This window comes from Trichoplax adhaerens, genomic scaffold (assembly GCF_000150275.1).
Source record: "Trichoplax adhaerens TRIADscaffold_4 genomic scaffold, whole genome shotgun sequence".
Classification (NCBI taxonomy): Eukaryota; Metazoa; Placozoa; class Uniplacotomia; order Trichoplacea; family Trichoplacidae; genus Trichoplax; species Trichoplax adhaerens.
In genome coordinates, this window is record NW_002060946.1 from 4,389,340 (window position 1) to 4,408,965 (window position 19,626).

The 19,626-nt window shown below is 31.9% G+C and overlaps 1 protein-coding gene across 1 annotated transcript; it reads right to left on the reverse strand.

Annotated features, from left to right (window-relative positions):
* Positions 1 to 9,729: 9,729 nt before the first annotated feature.
* Positions 9,730 to 16,714, reverse strand: TRIADDRAFT_55681 (uncharacterized protein; the record flags this gene model as incomplete). Its single annotated transcript, XM_002112007.1, has 26 exons — positions 9,730 to 9,777; positions 9,868 to 9,972; positions 10,095 to 10,232; positions 10,644 to 10,712; positions 10,800 to 10,895; positions 10,965 to 11,051; positions 11,242 to 11,338; positions 11,443 to 11,557; positions 11,684 to 11,754; positions 12,026 to 12,108; positions 12,245 to 12,337; positions 12,415 to 12,446; positions 12,569 to 12,629; positions 12,721 to 12,792; positions 12,892 to 12,948; positions 13,090 to 13,158; positions 13,313 to 13,394; positions 13,495 to 13,565; positions 13,662 to 13,918; positions 14,035 to 14,112; positions 14,389 to 14,827; positions 14,907 to 15,127; positions 15,213 to 15,298; positions 15,745 to 15,804; positions 16,375 to 16,655; positions 16,703 to 16,714. 26 exons carry the CDS (start codon positions 16,712 to 16,714, stop codon positions 9,730 to 9,732), a joined length of 2,880 nt encoding a protein of 959 aa, XP_002112043.1.
* Positions 16,715 to 19,626: the final 2,912 nt, after the last annotated feature.

Below are 19,626 nucleotides of genomic sequence, written 5' to 3' on the forward strand. Positions count from 1 at the left end.
GATCCTTATAACATGGTGTTGTCTCTATACAGTCTATCAGCCACAGCGTCATGACACGTCTAACAAGCAGTTTATTCCATTGACTCGAGCAATAGCGTCCCTGTCAGTCAAGATTTGTCTCGATTTTTCTTGTTGACTACGATAGGATAACGGTGTTTTAAAAGCTGGACTCAGTTCTACTTCACTATATCTAAAAAGAATCCAATAAAATGGAATAAATGTGCAATTCTCGGCTTGAGTTTTCACTGAATCTCGAGTAGAGAAGGCCTTGAAGAGCAAGCATAAACTCGTTCTCGCTGTTGAACAAGAAAGTGGTGCAGTCTGATTGCTCTTATATATTTAAGTACTATGATAGAGACTTGATTGCGTAGTACTATTGAAGCATAAATTCTCTGTGAAATCAATGAGTTCATACTGTACACTCAGTGTTTTCACTGTCACCTTTGAAATATGGCGGGAATGGTACGGCACGGTGCGGTTCGGTACGGTCTAGTACGATACGATACGGTACAGTACGGTACAGTACAGTACAATGCCGTACCGTGCTGTCAGGTGTAAATGTCATGTCTGACTCACAAGGATTGTGTCGACAAGTTGAGGATGAAGGAAGGAGCTTTGTCGACAGGTTGATTACTGATGGTTACCCCGGCAGTCAGCGGCACAGAAAAGACAGTAATCCTCCTTAATTGTAATAAGGATAAGACTTGTATATGGATAGTTATTAACTTATTAAGCTATAGCTCTTAGTAAGGCATTAGATGTAGTCGTCTCTGATTGGCTATCATTTTCAGTACAAGATAAGATAGTTACAGTCTTACAGATACTTACAGTACTATACTGTACTGTACAGTACAGTACGGTACTGTTACACCAGGGACTTGCGAGACATGCGATATACTGTAGATACTGTACTGTACGTTCGTGAATTTCCGCCGAAGAATTCTTGTTTCTTGAATAAATTTTATACCAATCGATAGAGAAAGTCTTCATTTACAAGATTACGTTGTTTAAATTTACATACGACGTCTAATTTCTTGGTAATTATTAGTTAGAGTGCGCTAATTGCTACAGTACCAAGAAAAAGTCAGAGTTTGCTACTGCACTGTACTGTACACTGTACAGTACTGTACAGTGTACAGTACAGTATGTGTTACTGTAGACTACAGTACTGTACTATACACTGTACACTGTACAGTACATTACTGTCATGGCGATCTGAGCTCAAAACGATACCACCAAAGTTAACGCCATTTGACGATCGATGGAGACCAAGGATATAGAAAAAACACTAGATACACCAATCTATAATTTCTCAGCTGTTATTGGTGATACGACTGTGTATTATCATGTCATGAAGATGGATCAGAGTCTATTCTTTTGGATAGGTACTTCTCTTACAATGGATGATATGGCTGTTGCCATAGGAAATCGAGATAGCAATGTAAGGTTTCTATCTCACTTTTGTCATGAAATCATTCTACAATAATTATAAATTGAACGACCGACCAATCTGAGAGCTGACGCCAAAACGGTATATACTGTACCTTACTGAGAGAAGTTCTATCGTGATAGCTTACATTAAATAAAATATGCAATGATTCATCAATAACTGCAAGGGTTACTTTTCTCCAGTCGTCCTCAATGTACTAGGAGAAACAACTGCATAAAATTGTCAAGGCCAGCGAACTGTAATGAGATTCCTATGACTGTGTAGCAAGAAATAGAGACTAAATGCACAGAGTCTCTAGTAATGAAGCAAAACGACATAGAGAAGCTCACCATTTCTATCGATCTTTTTGTAACGTTTGATCTTTGAAAATTTGTAAATTGTTTTCCTCATTAAAATACGTGCTGCATAGTCATTGAACCCTGAAACCATGATCCGTTATTCTACGAATTTGACATGTACTCGCATATACTGTAAAATTGTAATTAGCTGATAACTGCAATAGGTCACATGCGATACATAATAGGGTGTACGGTGGCTTCGACCAGATTTGCATCGATGATTACGTTAGCTTACCCATTACATAGACGATGATTTTACAATGAATGCAATCAATTCTACATCAAGCAAAGGTATAAAATGTAGAACTTATTAATTGCAGCCAGTATAACTTATGATTTATCCCTTTATTCGATTACTTGTCATCCAGTAATGTGAACACGAATAGTACAATATTTTTATCCACTTTCTATTCTTAAATTTTCAGTAATAAGCCTAATAAACTAAGTCACAGTTTTGATTCATACAAATCGCTAACCCTTTGTTGTTGCATTTTATAGGATGGACCTCCTGTTGCATGTAAAATTATAGGTGACATGACTGATATGACCCAAACAAATCTGGCACTAAAACTCTGTAAGTTTTGCTTCTAAAGCTCTCTCTTTTCATAACAACGATACAAATATAGCTAAATATAGTGCATTTCTATTTTGAATTTGTACCGTATACATCATAGTCTTGCTATATATATATAGTCTGATCTGTTTGTGTTTGCTCACCCCAAGTTTAAACTTATAATTTGTATATTATGATGTCAATTACTTACTATGCTATGTATTACTATTGATGTCTTAATATGTAATTGCATGTGAACGATAATGCCCCTCGTTCCGCTTAATTAAGTAATGCAATATTATAAACTTCTTAAAACTGCCTTGATACGATTATAATTATTTACTCAACGAGCAAGCCTATCGAATCACTCATTGTAATATACAGTATACTCAATGAATGTATCTCATCATTAGGCCACATATATTTTCTAGCACTACTGAAAGACTTCTACTCGATGTATGCGTAGTATATTCTTTATCATGTCAAACATTTAAAGTACTTCGCGGTGATAGCATATGGCATCATTAGTACTCTTAACCGAGTTATCTGTAAAACAAATATAGGTAAACGGACCGGAAAGCAAAGCTTTGTTAGCTACAACGTTCCAGAGGAAGTCATGCCAGACCTCGTTCAGAAACGATTAATTGAGGAGATGGTCGATCATCCAGAAAAATTTTAGCTCGATTTACTGATTTACCGTTAAATACAAAATGTCCCAACATATGTACATACTGGTATATGCTCTGAATAATGCGTAATTAGAGCAGACTATTATAGCTATAAGGTAGCTAAAAACAACTTAAAGGTATGATTTGTCTTAGTATAACCGACGGTCATTAACGAATAAAGCATTACCGATGATTTACCAAGATTGTAAGCGTTGGAAATGAGTCTACATACAATATAAAGTTGTTGTGGTATCTTTGCTATAATACAGTATCCTAGAAACGTTTTTGTAAATCATTTATTATTCTGATGCCCTATACATGCCGAATTCCTTTTATTGTAAAAAACTTATATATTCGTATATCATTTTGCAAGATATTTGATGCAATAAGACTGATGTACAGTAGGTAACCATGCTACATGACATGCATATTGCGATATCGGAAGTATTCATCAATGTTAATAAATCTTACTTTTGACCGAAGCTGTGCATACAATATTGGACGGTCTAAGCTACCATCTTCTCAACTACATCCTTAGTGAGATGTTGATGATAATAAACGATGCAAGTGATGTACTATAGGATTGTTAGTTAAATTAGTAGTTGCGCTTACTGCTTGTTTAGTCTTCTACGAGTATGTATCTTCTATCATACCTTAATGTAAAGGAATATCTACTTTGCTTGTACAATATTTATTACTTGGCCAAATTGAAGATAAAAATTTCAATTCCATCAAGTCAATAGTAAATTAAGTAAAATCCTTTTGAGACTACAGTAAAAGCACATGGAAACTGCATGTTCTGTCGTATTGAAATGACTACTTACTACGATCACTTATAATGATGATTACTTTATGTATACTTTACATACCAAAATCGATTTTATTATGCTATTAGCTACCAGGACAAATCAGTAACTTATGCAATGTGCTGTTAGCTACAACCAAGCAAAAATTTTAAAAGACGGGATTTTTTTGCAAGACAGCATCTACCCTAACGTATCATAACGCGTAGTAGACTTTTATAACCAAGCTAGATTGTACTTGACAGAGAGTAAGGCGTATCAAGTACTGTATAGCAATGAAATACTCTTTCGCAGCTTTATTGCTAATATTTTCAGTTTGCCAGCTTTCAATTGCCGTTAGAAAAGGGTACAAGATGCAGATAGAGCTATGAATTTAGTAGTAGCATAAACACATCAATTATTACCCTACCATCATGGTTATTAAGATTGTTGATATCCGGCATCAGAATCAACAAAAATTCTCCTACAGTAATAAAAGATGATACTAGACAGAAACCTCATCAAAAACTGATGATCGGAAGATTGACATGAATAGAAATATCTTTTAAGATTGAATAGTTTAATAGGCAATAATAAATGCTCATTAAAGGGAATTTTCTATGACCGATCCTGTAAATGAATAATAAAATAAATGATTATTGTACTAACAGATAGGTTAATAATTGAGCAAAGACGCGACGTGCAAGCGTATGCTAGTGGGAAAATGGCAACGACTGGGTACAGTATCATACGAGTACACTTGAAAAGCATTCATTCTATTGAAGCAAATATACACTATTTCAACGTACGTTTGCCTAAAGATTGTCCCTCTCTCCATGCAGCTACTTTTAATGTTGTCTCTTCTGTTTTGAGAGCTTGTTGGCGAAATTCCTTCTTCAATGAACGTCGCAAAGCTTGTGCACAAGCATTGGAATATCTAATATAACTAACGATCAAAAAAAAGGGGAGAAAAAGAGATCATGAGAAATCTGCCAGTGGGCTAGTAGAAAGGCGTTCGCTGAACAAAAATAAGAGAATCAATATGTAGTTCAAACTATATTGAGGATGAATATGTGAGATGGAATTGATCCGAATAGTTGTCATGTTATGATGTTATGCAGGGTAAGTTATTGAAATCACTGTACAATCATGGATGGCGTACTTTAATCCGGCTGCTCTCCACGATGACACCATCTTGCATTCGAGTCGACGCGAAAAGTCTTGTGGGACGGCACGCCGCAGGAAAATGATTTAATATTGCAGAGTTCGAGTACAGTACAGTACAGTACGTCAGTACTACAGTACAGTACAGTACAGCAGTACTGTAATATTACAGAATCAGAGTACTGAACACTGTGCTGTACTGTACACTGTACACTGTACAGTACTACAGTACAGCAACAATATTGCAGAGTCAGAGTACTGTACTGTAATGAACACTGTGCTGTACAGTACAGTACAGTACAGTACTACAGCAGTAATATTGAAGAGTCAGAGTACTGAACACTATGCTGTACTGTACAGTACTGTACTGTACAGTACTGTACTGTACTGCATAATATTGTAGAGTCAGAGTAGTGAATCGTGAACACTGTGCTGTACTGTACAATTTTTTTTACTATCTATTGACATTCAGTAGTACGTTCATGTTATCATGATAATCTATCTTCGGAGATAGCCTTCTATGGGTATATATAAATACTATGCAGGAATTTCAACGGAATACAACTTTGATTTTTTAACGAAGAGGAGACATCGAAAATAATCAGATTGTACTGTACAAGTGTACATTACAGTACTGTACAGTACGGTACAGTATTGCAGAGTCAGAGTACAGTACTGTACTGTACTGTACTGCACACTTGACCTTTCAGATTTTGAAGTTGAATACTGTACTGTACAGCTTCAAATGAGTCCATGACTTTATGTATCATATCTAAAGGTATAGAACTTATTACAGATTCAATGCTATTTCGTAAGTCAACTAAAGTAACTCTATCGTTACTTTTATAAACACGGTCCTTGACATAACCCCATAAGAAAAAATACGGGATTAAGTCAGGGGATCGTGCTGGCCAGATCGATTGATGTATTATTTGTTCACTTTCCGAAATTTATTTGTTTTTGGATGTTAAAATTTATCGGCTGAAATATCTTAGACATACTGTACAGTACAGTACAGTGTACTGTACAGTGTACAGTAGTAGCAATTAATTAGAATACAGTACTGTACACTGCATCATTAGAATTCTCAACTGGTTAATAATAGGAGAGAGGGGAAGTAGAGTGTAATTATGCCATATTTACTTATTTGCGTAGAGTACAGTGTACTGTACTCTATATTAAGTTAATCTAGCTGCAAATCTTCTTTTTAAGGTACAGTACAGTTGTACAGTACTGCAGATTGTTTGGCCGTTCATTCAGGGGGATTTCCCAGTTTATTGAAAGTTATACTGTACTGTACCCCTAGTTCTTTAGGGGATAACTTTAAATAAACTAGCATCCGCTAATTTTGGTAACCGCACATTTGGCAGTGACAAGTTGCTATTTCACATCCCTATAGTAAAGTACATACAGTACAGTTAATTACACATGACTTTATTGATCAACCTGAAAGAAACTAAAAGTAGCTGACGTCATCGTGAAGTATTGTGCCTAGTATCGCCTTTCATTTTAAAATCCTATTGTTTCCAAGTATTTTGAACATTTCCGGTAAGTAGAATTAATTTTTGTTATCATTATCATTTCATATCTGGGTAGGGGTAAACCAATCCGAATTTCGTATTACCGGTACTACTCATTCATTCTTTTTATGAAGTAGGAAATCATTGCTGAAGGCCATTCCATGCTTGTCTACAAGCTATTTTTAGTAAGGTAAATAAACATGATTTAAACGTTATTTCTATAAATTATGAATTACGGCATACAATATTATACAATATCGCTGGCAACACTTTGCAATATTGTACATTTCTTCTCGTACAGTACTTGTCCACTACAGGACAAACATGGACAACAACGGAATGCATAGTAATCATTTTTAACCAATCGACCAACTTCAATTCTAAATGATATACACCTCTGCGACTACAATAACTACTGTATGTTTTTGAACATTAGAGCATAAATGTTCACACCGTAATCGAAAGGAATATTAATTAATGTACACGATTAAATTAAATTACTATGCAATCTTTATTTTTAAAATTCTGGTAAAAATTACGTCATGCATGGTCTTTCAGCTAGCTCTGCCAACGTTACGTTTGATGCAAGCTCATAAAAAGACGTTCCTAAAGATTATCTGATCCAAAGAACAGCATCGCTCTATTACAGTAGATCAATTTTAAACTTATTATTTCCTGCTTCCTTTTTATTTACCACTATCAGGATGCACATCTATTCCATTTTGGTCTTTATCGCGCTTTTATCGTCAAATTCGGCTGAGGCAAGGCCATCGAAAAGGAACGTATTTGATGCTTTTGCTGATAATCATCCAGGATCAGACAATAAACTATTCAACAATTTGAAATATTTGGCAAATAATAGCCATCGTTTACAAGAAAAGTTGAGCAGGAATCAAGATAACCTAAAGTTGAAGTTGTGTTCCACAATTACCAATTCCATAGATTGCATGGTACCTGCTAATTTTTCATTGACTAGTCTATCACGAAATAAAACTTTATTGGCCCAATTCTCCAATGATAACTGCTCAAAAAATGTTGCCGATTCTGGATTAAGTACGTATTATCGATACTTCAGTTTTGCCAAAATTCTTCTCTTAAATGTGCAACAAAATCTAGGTAATACTATTATTGATTCAGAATTAAATGCTACTCTTGAATCATTATTCCAAATCTCTAAGCTATTAAGTTGTAATCTTAATCAGTTTATGATGAGTAATATACCAGTTTGTTTAATACCAATAGATGTAAGATACAAATGTAATATAAGTTTAACGTTATTAAGTAAAGTATTGCAATTACTAAAAATCGATTTACAATCAAGTAAGTAAGAGTTTATGCTGGTTAATTTACCTTTACTAATTATTGTAGTATATAATTAATGACCATTGTGTTATTCTTTATCTATATCTTGCATATTTTATCATTCGACTAGAGTACTTGTTTCGATCCTATAACACATAAATGAAATCAGTAAATATTTTATCGCCTACAATAAAATCGATATAGCTGTTTTTGTACATGCATTGTAATATCACGAAAATATCTGTTAATCTTCGTTTAATGTTAACTAAGCTATGTTATCGATAAGATTTTTAAAAATGAATATTAGCAACACAATTGAATTAATAGAGTGTACACGAATATTTTTCAACCTCTATTTTAATATATATGTTATATCTTAATAATTTTGATAAAGGCACTAATATATAACTAAACAATAATACTAAAAATTGACTATGACCGTCATCGATTAAAATAATAAAGTTAAACTAATTCATAATTAAAAAAATGACCGTACTCTTATTGCAGTCTACTACGTTATAAGAAAATTAGATACCATGTTTAATAGTATTGAATAATAATTCTTTTTTATGGTATAATGTACTGTAGAAGCCTATGCTAATACAAATTCGGTTACTATTACATCAGAAGATAAATTAGCAGCCAATTACTGTTAGAATTCTAATCCGTATATGATGCAACTAATACTACGTGTATATTTCATGCAATTGCTAATCTCTGCCTTAAATGAGTAACCTCGATAAAAGGAGGATTGGTTTGATAAATCACAAATGAATGCAAGTGAAAGCTCTTTGCATTATAATTTAAGGCTATGGACTATACATACATAATAATATATGCATATTTTGATTACATCACTCCAAAATAGGAATACTTGTCGAAATTTTCGCTTTAAACAGCTTCAACGAAAACATATCGCTGTAAATATACCACAATAATATACTCGCATACACGTACGACTTCGCGATCTTGTGACCGTTATTATAAGATTATTATTGAAAATCGATAACTGGATAACACAATACCGTACTAATCCAATCTGACGACGATTCAAATTTACACTCTTCAATTTTATTACCTAATTTTGTCCACAAAATATCAGTTTATTTTATGCATAATGATAGCATGAATAATTAGTACAGATTCGTCAAATCAATGCATAAAAATTTTTATTATGTACCGTATACTACTGACAGTGAATAAATTATGATTGATAATATCTTATAAGTTTTTTTCATCAAACAAATTTTAACTTGCATATGGGATTTTTAGAATATCTTCAGGCTAAATTCTATTATATTATATTATTCTCCATTTTTATTAATTATGAATAAATTACTGGGGATATCGTATCTGTCAGATATTTTATAGATATCTTCATTAAAAATATATATTAATCTTCTGTATGATTATACAGCAAGCGAGTATGTTCGTACATATTCATTGAAATAGTTAGCGCAATGTGCTCGATATGTCTATAAACATATGTAATAAATGTATACATTTTGATATGTAATAATTTAGAATAAAAATCAATTTTGCATGATGTGATCGTTTATAGTTATAACTGTAAATTGTTAGCTTTAAATGCGTATCCAATAAATAACCCTTTCTTACGTAGCAATTCTGGTACTGTTAATGTTATTAAGTGCGGATACCGATAATTTGATCAACTATACTTGTGACTATACTCGTACAACAGATACTAAATAATAGCTTTTGAGTAATGAGCAAGTAGACATATTCCTCATCATCTGGTCATGTAAAAAAATTGTATCACACTTCCGAAACATGTAACAATATCCATTAAGTTTGAACAGTATATATTAATACTTAATCATTTATATAGGGAGATTTTGTAAAATCGAATAAGCAAATATAACCACAATTCTAATAATACCTATTGTGTATTCATCTATACAATACAACGTAAAAATTAACGTTTGAGAATCCTATTCAATTCGGCTTTGCAATTTCTTCAATAATTCGTCAATATAATCCTGTACGTAATAAATTTTCACATTTATTATATCAGAATCAGAAAGGATAACGACGTGAAAGTAGGTAGTGAGGACTAAAGCTAAACTTACTAATTTCATGTAGCATATAATTCTTAACTTATTGCGTTTTATATTTTCTTGCTCAAGCACTTTCAACGCATCATTGAGGCATATATTTTCGTCCATTCCTATCACCTAAAAGTTGTTTCATTCAAAGACGTACATAGTTATAATATACATCAGCCATTTTTATGCGAAAGCTGTATATTTTGTTATATCGTACTTTCGTCAATACTTATAAAAATGCATTACTATACCATAGATAAGCATATAATCTTTTCGCATCTTCCACACTTTTGATCATTTGGTAAAAGGCTTAAAGGATCAACCTTGTGTTTAGTTTTAGATTCTAAATAAAAATGAGCGCATTTCTTAACACTGAATAAGTAAGTATGCTGTAGGGAGTGATAAAAAGTTAGCCATATTATTTTTCATACTCTTATCTTCATCTTGAATTACAGTCATCTTCAAACCAAACTTTAAGAGGGAATCAATAGCTTCACTTTCAGATTTTCTATTATTACAAAATAATCGTATTGATACACGTAAGTAAATAATAAAATGTGAAAAGCTTAATATAAATAAAAAATAGCGTTTAAATACAACATTTACTTAATAGCCGAAAGTTCATGGATAAGTTGGCGACAAATTGATTGACCATACGATTCCTAACAAAGCGCATTTATGTATATTTCAACGTTTCAATTAGAGAACATGGTGATTTTTCAAAATTATAATTATCTAGCATGTTATTTAAGAATTACAACTTAAAAGTACTTATCAAAAATATGTAACAAGTTACTTACGGATGCGGCTGACATACAAATAATTGCTCTCTCAATTGAAAAATGTAGTTTTTTATACGTCATTAACTCCTGCATGATGATTATTATTCAATAGAAGAGAAAATCGAAATTAATATTGATATGCCAATTCCTAGAGCAGACATTTGCACTACTCACCTTACATATCTTTACTCCGTCAGTAAGCCAATTTGTAGTTGCAAATTGTACTTCTTCAGAACAGTTGTAACCACAATTCGTGAATGTGTAATAGACCTAGTTAAATTGTTCAAATATATTTATACCCTTTGAAAGATACGCACATAACTTTAAAATTGCACTCACTGAAGGCAGAATAACAATAAATTCTTTCGGCTCTTGGACAATTCGATAAACTGGAACGCCCATTTTCGCTAAAATACTTGGTGGTATCTAAACATTGTGTTGTATAGTATACAATATTAAAATTTGCAGACAATAAAGTTTAAGAATTATTACCCTATAATCAGGCTATACAGCTAGAATTGTAGTGACTTAAAGCCGTAATCATACGACTCTTGTTGTTAATAGGGAAATTACTACTATAGTAGACGAAATAAATATTATAATGTAAAATTCTTACAAGGACTGACGGATGATATTCTTTATTGCAAGACTTCAATGTATAAAATTTTATTGCCTTTTCGAGCCTTTTCGCATATCTTGAACTAACGCAATACCTAATTCAATGTCAAGGAAAATATCGTTTTAATTGTATTGATATGCAAACAAATCTAACTTTTTGATAATTTTTTACATAATAGATAAATTTTTGTTTTATTACCAGATTCTCGGAGAGCCTGTATGGCAATAGTTCATTATGGAAAATCCATACTCAGAAAAACTCCAGGGCGTAGAAGAGTACAACATGCCAATATTTAGTCGCGGTGTAGTTAGATCTAATGTTAGAATAGAACAGAAATCTCAAATTAACGAACCATAAGTTAATAAGATTACAGAAATGCGGATGGTAATGGTTTAGTGTACGTACTCTTATTATCATACTTAAACATAAAATTTGCTACCTGATACTGGCCCAAAATGATGAGAAATAAAATTTTTATTTTTATTAAGTAAACATAAATTCCAAGAATGCCTAAAATTAAAAATATAAGATATAGAAGAGATCTTTATAGGGTCTACTGTTTACGCAAAACATAAGAATTTAATTTATTTATAACTTCTAATAGCTACGACATAATTGGAGTAAGAAAAGTATAATTTTTGATATTATATTAGTTTAACCTCGAGTATGGGCTTGATTTTTGCGTAGGAAATCCACTTCTCGAAAGAAAATATTTAAAAAATGTGATATTATTTCGCTTAAGTAAAAATATTTAGGTGTGCTACCTAATTTCAATTCATACCTGCCATGCGCTTTGGTATCTAATGTAACTGAGTGAACACTAACGTGGAATTCACGATTCTCGACTAATTTCCAAAATTCGTTCTGAAAAATTAAATGTAATTAAATGTAACGTTCATTAAGGCGTAAATCTTATCATGGTCTAATAAGTATAAGAAACTGTGCAATTAAGTTCTGTTTTCCATTAATGATGTGAATATATCCATGAATACAGTACTACCTCTAGTTGCTTCGGTAAATGTTTAGTTTTTGACACTGTTTCAGAGAAATTATAAGCCATGCGCCGAAATGACGACAGTGCAAAGCTACGACCCTAGTAGTTCAGATATCGGTTAAGTAATTCTATAGGCATACTATAAGTAATATCTGCGATACAGATAGCATTCATACCTGTACGTCACATAAATCTATTTCCAATGGATCTAAAATAAAAGTTTTAATGCAGATGAAAAAATTTTTTATATAATTACTAGAAATATTTTTAAACAGTGCAACGACGCATACAAACCATGTCATCCTTATGATAACTTATACAAGTATTTACCGTTGTCTTTCGTTTTCTCTTCCTCTTTTCGACAAAATTCTAAAATATTAGTTTTTTCATCCTGATTATTGGCGTGAGTATGAAATTATATAACAAGTTAGTTGTGATGGGTACGAAATACCATTACGTTCATTGAAAAATTAAATACTAACGTCTTCTAACATATCATAGGATAGCAAATATTTGTAGTAATCATCTTGTATTTTGGTTACACGATGAGGTACCTTTAAATATATTAAAAGTTAGAAGTATTATAATCTTGATTTCGTATAATGTATGCAAAAACAAGATCATTGTTCACTATGATATGAAATTCGACGTACTGTTTTCGGTATGTATAAAGCTTCACATACTTTATTCCATTTATTTTTATTAATAACCTGAAATTAGGATAAAACCAAGACCATTATGAGCCTAGTAAACTATCAATCAATACAGTTACTTCATAAATGGAACAAAAGAGACCATAACCTTCTAGTAAAATGCCTAACTAAGTTAGAGAAATTAGAATTGCATACTACCTGCTGTAATCCACCAAGTTCTTTGATTACTTTCGAAAGCCTCGGTAAATCGATATCGATTCCACCAAGCTAAAGAATAAAAACATACTAATCTTTAATTTTTATCAATCACCAATATATTTATGTGTTAAAGTTAGTTCTTTATACTAGAAAACTGTTGCTCTGTTATATGGTAATTTTACAAGAGAGACATATTGTGCAATGACTTGGATTTAACACTAACTGATGGAATCTGCTTTAATTCTATGCCTTCTTTCATTAAATGCTTCCTTATGCAATCTAGCTGTTCCGAATTAGGACCAAATCTTTCAGCAATTTAATTAAAAGATGTAAAAATTAATAAGTAGTAGTTTACGCGGATAAATTTAGAAAACTGCCAATAATTCTAGATAAAGCTAAAAATACCTTTGAAATAATTGTTCAACGTATTGCACATTACTTGTAAAGTGGATATTATCATTGACTTTACATTCAGGCTATGTTTGTAAATTTGGAATCGTAGTTAATCTGTAGTGAGTTACATCGATGATTTAACATTTCAAAAAGACTAATGAAAATATTAGATATTTAACCTCCCAATCATTTGGTGGAGTAATTTTACAAATCCCATATTCCTTAACTCGCGAACATATCGAATCTAAAAAATTGGCAGGATCGGAAAATTCTTCCTTACTAGGCTTGAATGTCGGTGCTTCCACTGTTGTTTTCGTTACAGTCAATTCGGTCGATCTGCGTTGTTTGGTCTTATGCATCTTATTATCGTAAACTTTCGAGTGTGAAGGAGTTTCCATTCCAATTTCTATACTGCCTTCCTTATCATATTTTTCTTCTACCACAATTATCAAATATTGTATTATTCAAATAACGTAATTGTAACGTACAAATTAAGGCGACGTTTATAGAAAATCTAGCTAATATCATTATACGTTAGTACTATACATTTACTGGTTTGGTCTAAGAAGGATTTTCCAAGTTTTTCTTGATCATTAAAGCTACCCTGGTTGGTAACCTTAGCTACACGACCTACGTAAAGATAAATAAAGTCAACCATCAGAATCCTGCGTACGATTAGTTGATGTATTCTCACTAGTATACTGTATAATTGCAGATTACGAAAACTGAAGTATCCAACATGGATACAGCATATTAAGAAAATAAGAAAGGCTTTAGTATCAAGCTGAGCAGACAAACAATATTTGCAGCGTTACGGCAGTTCCTACATACTAAATTTGAGTTGGCATACATTAAATAGAAAAACAAATCGATTCGTCCACACTATACACATCAATGAAATTATACCTTTATTATTTTTTACTAATTTTGCAGATTCTGAATTATCATATTCCATACTTTTTCTTTTTTTAGGAACTTGAATATACTCATTGCTTTTCATTGGCATTGAATGCACCATGGGTTTGGCATTATCCGGGCACGAATTTAATTGCATGTACGAATAAGGTTGAGGCACAGAAGGATAATTGTACAAAGGATAGTTTGAAAATGTCGGTGAATTAGAAGGATGTACAACTGGAGGTGGAAATGGATACAATGGCGTTGGTTTCAATAACAGAGCCGGATTGATACTAGCTAAAGAGGTGGCAGGATATATTTCAGACATTAACGTTGAAGTTGTCGAGGTGTATTCCGACGATGAACATGCCTCCAATCTATTTACAATTTCTCGATGCCTTTGTTTACTTTCTTTACGCTTTCTAGATGAAGATTCATATGATACCTCCTATCAGGTAAAAAAATAGAAACTTACATTAAACAGAAAGTTTTTAGTAATATCAAGAGTGAATTGTTATCGATATAACCTCGATATTATTTGCAACTGAAGGTAAGCAGGTAGATGATGGACTAGTTTCCGTTTTTGAAGAACTTTTATCATCTATTCTAAGGTCATGTTGGGAATTGCAAACAACAGATGTCGTATCAGGTTTTACTATTTTAGTCCTCTTTTCGTTAATATGACCTTGCATATTTGTTTCGGTAGAACTCTTCAATTTTAATAATGAAGATGGTAATTTAGGATATTCTATAATGAGAAAATGTGAGGTGTGAATTATAACGGACATAAAATGATTACAAATGTAATTTTGATAGTATTATGCCAATATTACCTTTGTAACAAAGAAAGTTCACTAGATCTTCGGTGTATACTTTGCTTCCATTTTGGTTTGTTTCCTTGTTGTACTTTAATGATAAACTTTACAAAAGTATGATATGCCATTAAACGATATGCTATGCTACTGTATCAATAAAATGTTTGAAATTATAAATTAAATATTACATGGTTGTATCTACAAGCAAATATATTATGGTAATGTAACAAGCGTATGTGTGCGATACTTGATGAGATTAGAGCGTGAAAATTAATTTCTGCAATTACTTATAAAGCAGTGATTAACTGTCATGGTTCTCATTCATAATTGGATTTTGTAATATTATATGTCTCCAGAAGTATTAAAATAGTACTAACAAGCTTTAAGGAAATTATAGAAATCAACTCTTTACAGTCTTTCTATGTATGTCTGGTAACACCTAGTAAGTAATCTAAGCATATCATTCTATCTACTTCACAATATTCATGAATGCTGATATGAAATATACTTAAAGGAATAAAGTTTTAGTTCTGAAAGTAGTGATTCTTACCATGTCTTTGCTTGAGAGCATGTTCTATTCGACGGATATTTACGTTGAGCTCTTGGACTACTATTAAAATATAAATGTAAATTAGTTATATTGATTAAATATTAATAAGGAATTTTACAATAATACTCAAAGTTTCCTCAATATTGAATGCTACACAGGACCATAATAGATATTGTGAGTGTACTTTAAGTAATTAACTAAAATACAATTATACTAAGGTAATAATAAATGAAAATATACTAATATAAATGTCAAATGTCAACTACTGTGTTAAGTATGAGATAGAACTAGTAAGTTGAGATGCTCTTATATGCAAGTACCTATACCAATTAAAATAATGAATACTATAAATTACGCGTCTATTCTCTGCTTGTATTGCTTTGTTTACTATTGCAATCTCATTATTATTACAACTGTATTAAAATCGAGAAATATTCTAGATTTATGTGTATGCTATAGTATAATGGCCCATCTTTCTAGAATAATTTAGCGTACTCCAATAAATTCATTCTATTCACGATTTATTTATTAAATCCTTTCGGAAACGAAATCGATGCAACAACTTTAGAGTCGATGACTTTGATTCTACACTCATATTACGGTTTTTAAAATTAAGTGATTAATTCTTACTTTGTTATTTTTTCAAACGGTGATTTTCGATTTATTTTACCACTAGGAGAAGTATCGTATTCTTTATCTTTATCAGAATAGTCATCTTCACTATTATTAGGAGTAACACTTGATCTGTCTTGTCCATCTTCCGATATGATATCAATTATGTCATCGGTATGACTCTGAGGTTGCTCTTTACTTTCTTCATTACCATTCTGATCTTGCTGTTCTCTTAATGAGGCATATAAGGCTCGTTTCAAAGCAATTTCTTCTGCTCTAATTAAGCCATAATCGTCGTTCTATTATGTTAACAAAAAAATATTTTAGAAGGATCATTTATTGCTACTTCAATCCGCATTTTATTAGATCAAACAGTGCTATTGACATTAGTGCATCAAATTAGAAAAATTTAGGACAAATGTCTACAATAAAAAATTCAATTAAAATCAACTGTTGCATTAGAAATAAATTACATATAATTAAGTTTATATAAAGAAATAGGCAAGATTGGAGTCAACTGAAATATAATCAAGAGTAGAACTGTATGATAATGAACTATTGACGAATGGCCAATTGATCATGCTAAACAATTACTACTGTACTATTCCCTATACCTGCTCTACTAGGCTATGGAATACAGTCAGCAAACAGCCAATTTGTACAGAATTGGCATTTACAGTTTTCTCTTCTCAATATATTAGCTCAAGGAATAAAGACACTTTATTAAAGTTATCTAGTATTTCAGAAATAAATCAGCTCTAATCGAGTTTACGTGAATCTTTAAGAGTGCAATACTTGAAGTATGCGAAGCGATGTGGTCGAGAGTAGCAATTACATTTTCATTTTATTCAATTTACCGTGAACTTTAGAAGTACATCGAATTTAATGGAGTTTGTAGTTAAATAAATATGCAAGAATGCAAGCAGTTAACGCAAAGTCACCAAGAATAGAAGTTGTGTTTCAAACTTGACGCAATCTACGTAATACTTGAGAAGTGAAACAGATTTTCATCCAGTTCGTTTAAGTAAATATACAAGATTGCAAACAGCTAATGCTGTGCAGTCAAGAATAGAAACCATGCACTGTGTTAATTTTACTCAATTTATCCTGCGATTTAGAAGGTAAGCGACTTTAATCGAGTTTATGTAAATAAATACGCAAAGTTTGAAGTATTTAATGCAATGTAATCAAGAGTAGAACCGTATTTTAACCTTACTAAATCTGCCTTGAACTTTAAAGGTAAAATCAACTTTAATCGAGTTCGTATGCAAATAAGCACCGCAGGATTACATGCAGCTAATGCAATATGGTTAAGACTGGAAACAGGTTTTTTATAAAAGCTATACCCAATCTATTAATGCAATATAATCTTGAATAGAAATAATAATTTAAACTTTATCTGCTCTGCCCTTTAGAAGTAAAACCGATTTTCACCTTGTTCGCTTAAATAAATATGCAAGACCTTAAGTATCCAATGTAATATAATCTAGAATAGAAATAGTATTTGAAACCCAATTTGCCCTGCACTTTTAGGAGTAAGACCAACTTTGATTTTGTTGACTTAAATAAACATGCAAGATTGGATTAATGCGATGCAGTTAATCTAAAATAGAAATAGTATTTTAAACTCAGTTTACTCTATAGTTTAGAAGTAAAAGCAACTTTCATCTTGTTCGCTTTAATAAATTTACAAGATCTGAAGTATTCAGAGTAATATAATCTAGAATAGAAAAAATATTTTTAAACTCAATCTATTCTGATTTTAGGAGTAAAAGCGATTTTCATCTTGTTCGCATGAATAAATATGTAATATCTGAAGTATTCAACGCAATGTAATCTAAAATAGAAATAGTATTTTAAATTTAATCTGCCCTACACTTTTAAGAGTAAAGCTGACTGTCATCTTATTCGCTTAAATAAATATGCAAGATCGGACGGATTCAATGTTATGTAATCCAGAATAGGAATAGTATTTTGAACTCAATCTACTCAACACCTTTTAGGAGTAAAACCGACTTTCATCTTGTTCGCTTAAATAAATAGGCAAGATCTGAAGTGTTCAATGCGATGTCATCTAGATTAGAAATAGCATTTTAAACTAAGTGTCTACCTTGTGTTTTAGTAAACTTTTGGTTAATTTATTGATAATAAGATACAATTGCTATCGTACCACTCCTAAAAGTTTCTACAAGACTATAAACCGTAAATTGTCTATGGTACAAAAGAGCATGAAATAGCCATTTTCTCTATCACTGTAATATGCAGATTAAAAGGTCAATGCCTGTCAACAGAGTAAAATAGCCTTGGGAAGAATACTCTTTTCTATCTTGAGAGAGGAAATAAGACTAGAATGAATTACGAGTGTCAATTTTGACTATTTTCTGCTTATTATAGCTTAATTTAAAGGCTTGGATATCAATACTGTCTTGGTATTTCCATTCAATTGAGCGTCGATAATAGAGTTCTATCACAGGTATTGTAGTCATGGCTGAGTTTAGAAAATAACAGTGGACGAAACACTATATAGAAACTATATTACAGGCACCTAATACAAACAGTAAACTAGACTCAGTATGCAAAAACGTTAAATCTTCAATCCTTTTTTATAATTTGTTAAGAAAGAAAGAAAGAAAATGCAAAAGATGACAATGAAGAAAGGGAAAAATGCCTAAGATCAAGCTATTAATTTATGCTGCTGCCTTATTCTAGAGATATTTCTACTATAGTCTATAGTTTCAATATTAAATTTCATACTATAAGATTCGAACAATTTCAATCGGAATATTGATTAATATCGTACTTCAAATCTCACAACTTTTTACAGCGTCGTTGATTAGCATCATTAGGATATTTAATTGTTAATGTACGAGTATATAGAATTCCATATATACAGTATTTGCTCTCTCTATAGTACGGCAAAAGAGTCCAATTCTAAATCATTCTGTAGTCTCGGAAATCTTACTTCGAAATTGCTACTTGTCATCGAATCATACATAAGATGATAGAAAGGTTTATCGCTAATAAAAATATGTTGCAATTATCATTCCTGTTTGTACTCGTATGATACCTGTGCTAGAGCATGGGGTACTTGAAGAAGACCTTCTAGGATTCTTCTAGTAGCCCATGGTTAGAGGCATACCTATATCAGGGACTATTTTCTATAGATTATTATTTTATCGCACGCTTCAAGATGTAGATAAATTAAAAGTAACCTCATTTGTTAGCCATATCCATGCTGTATAAATCATCAATCCATCAACTAGCTTTCAT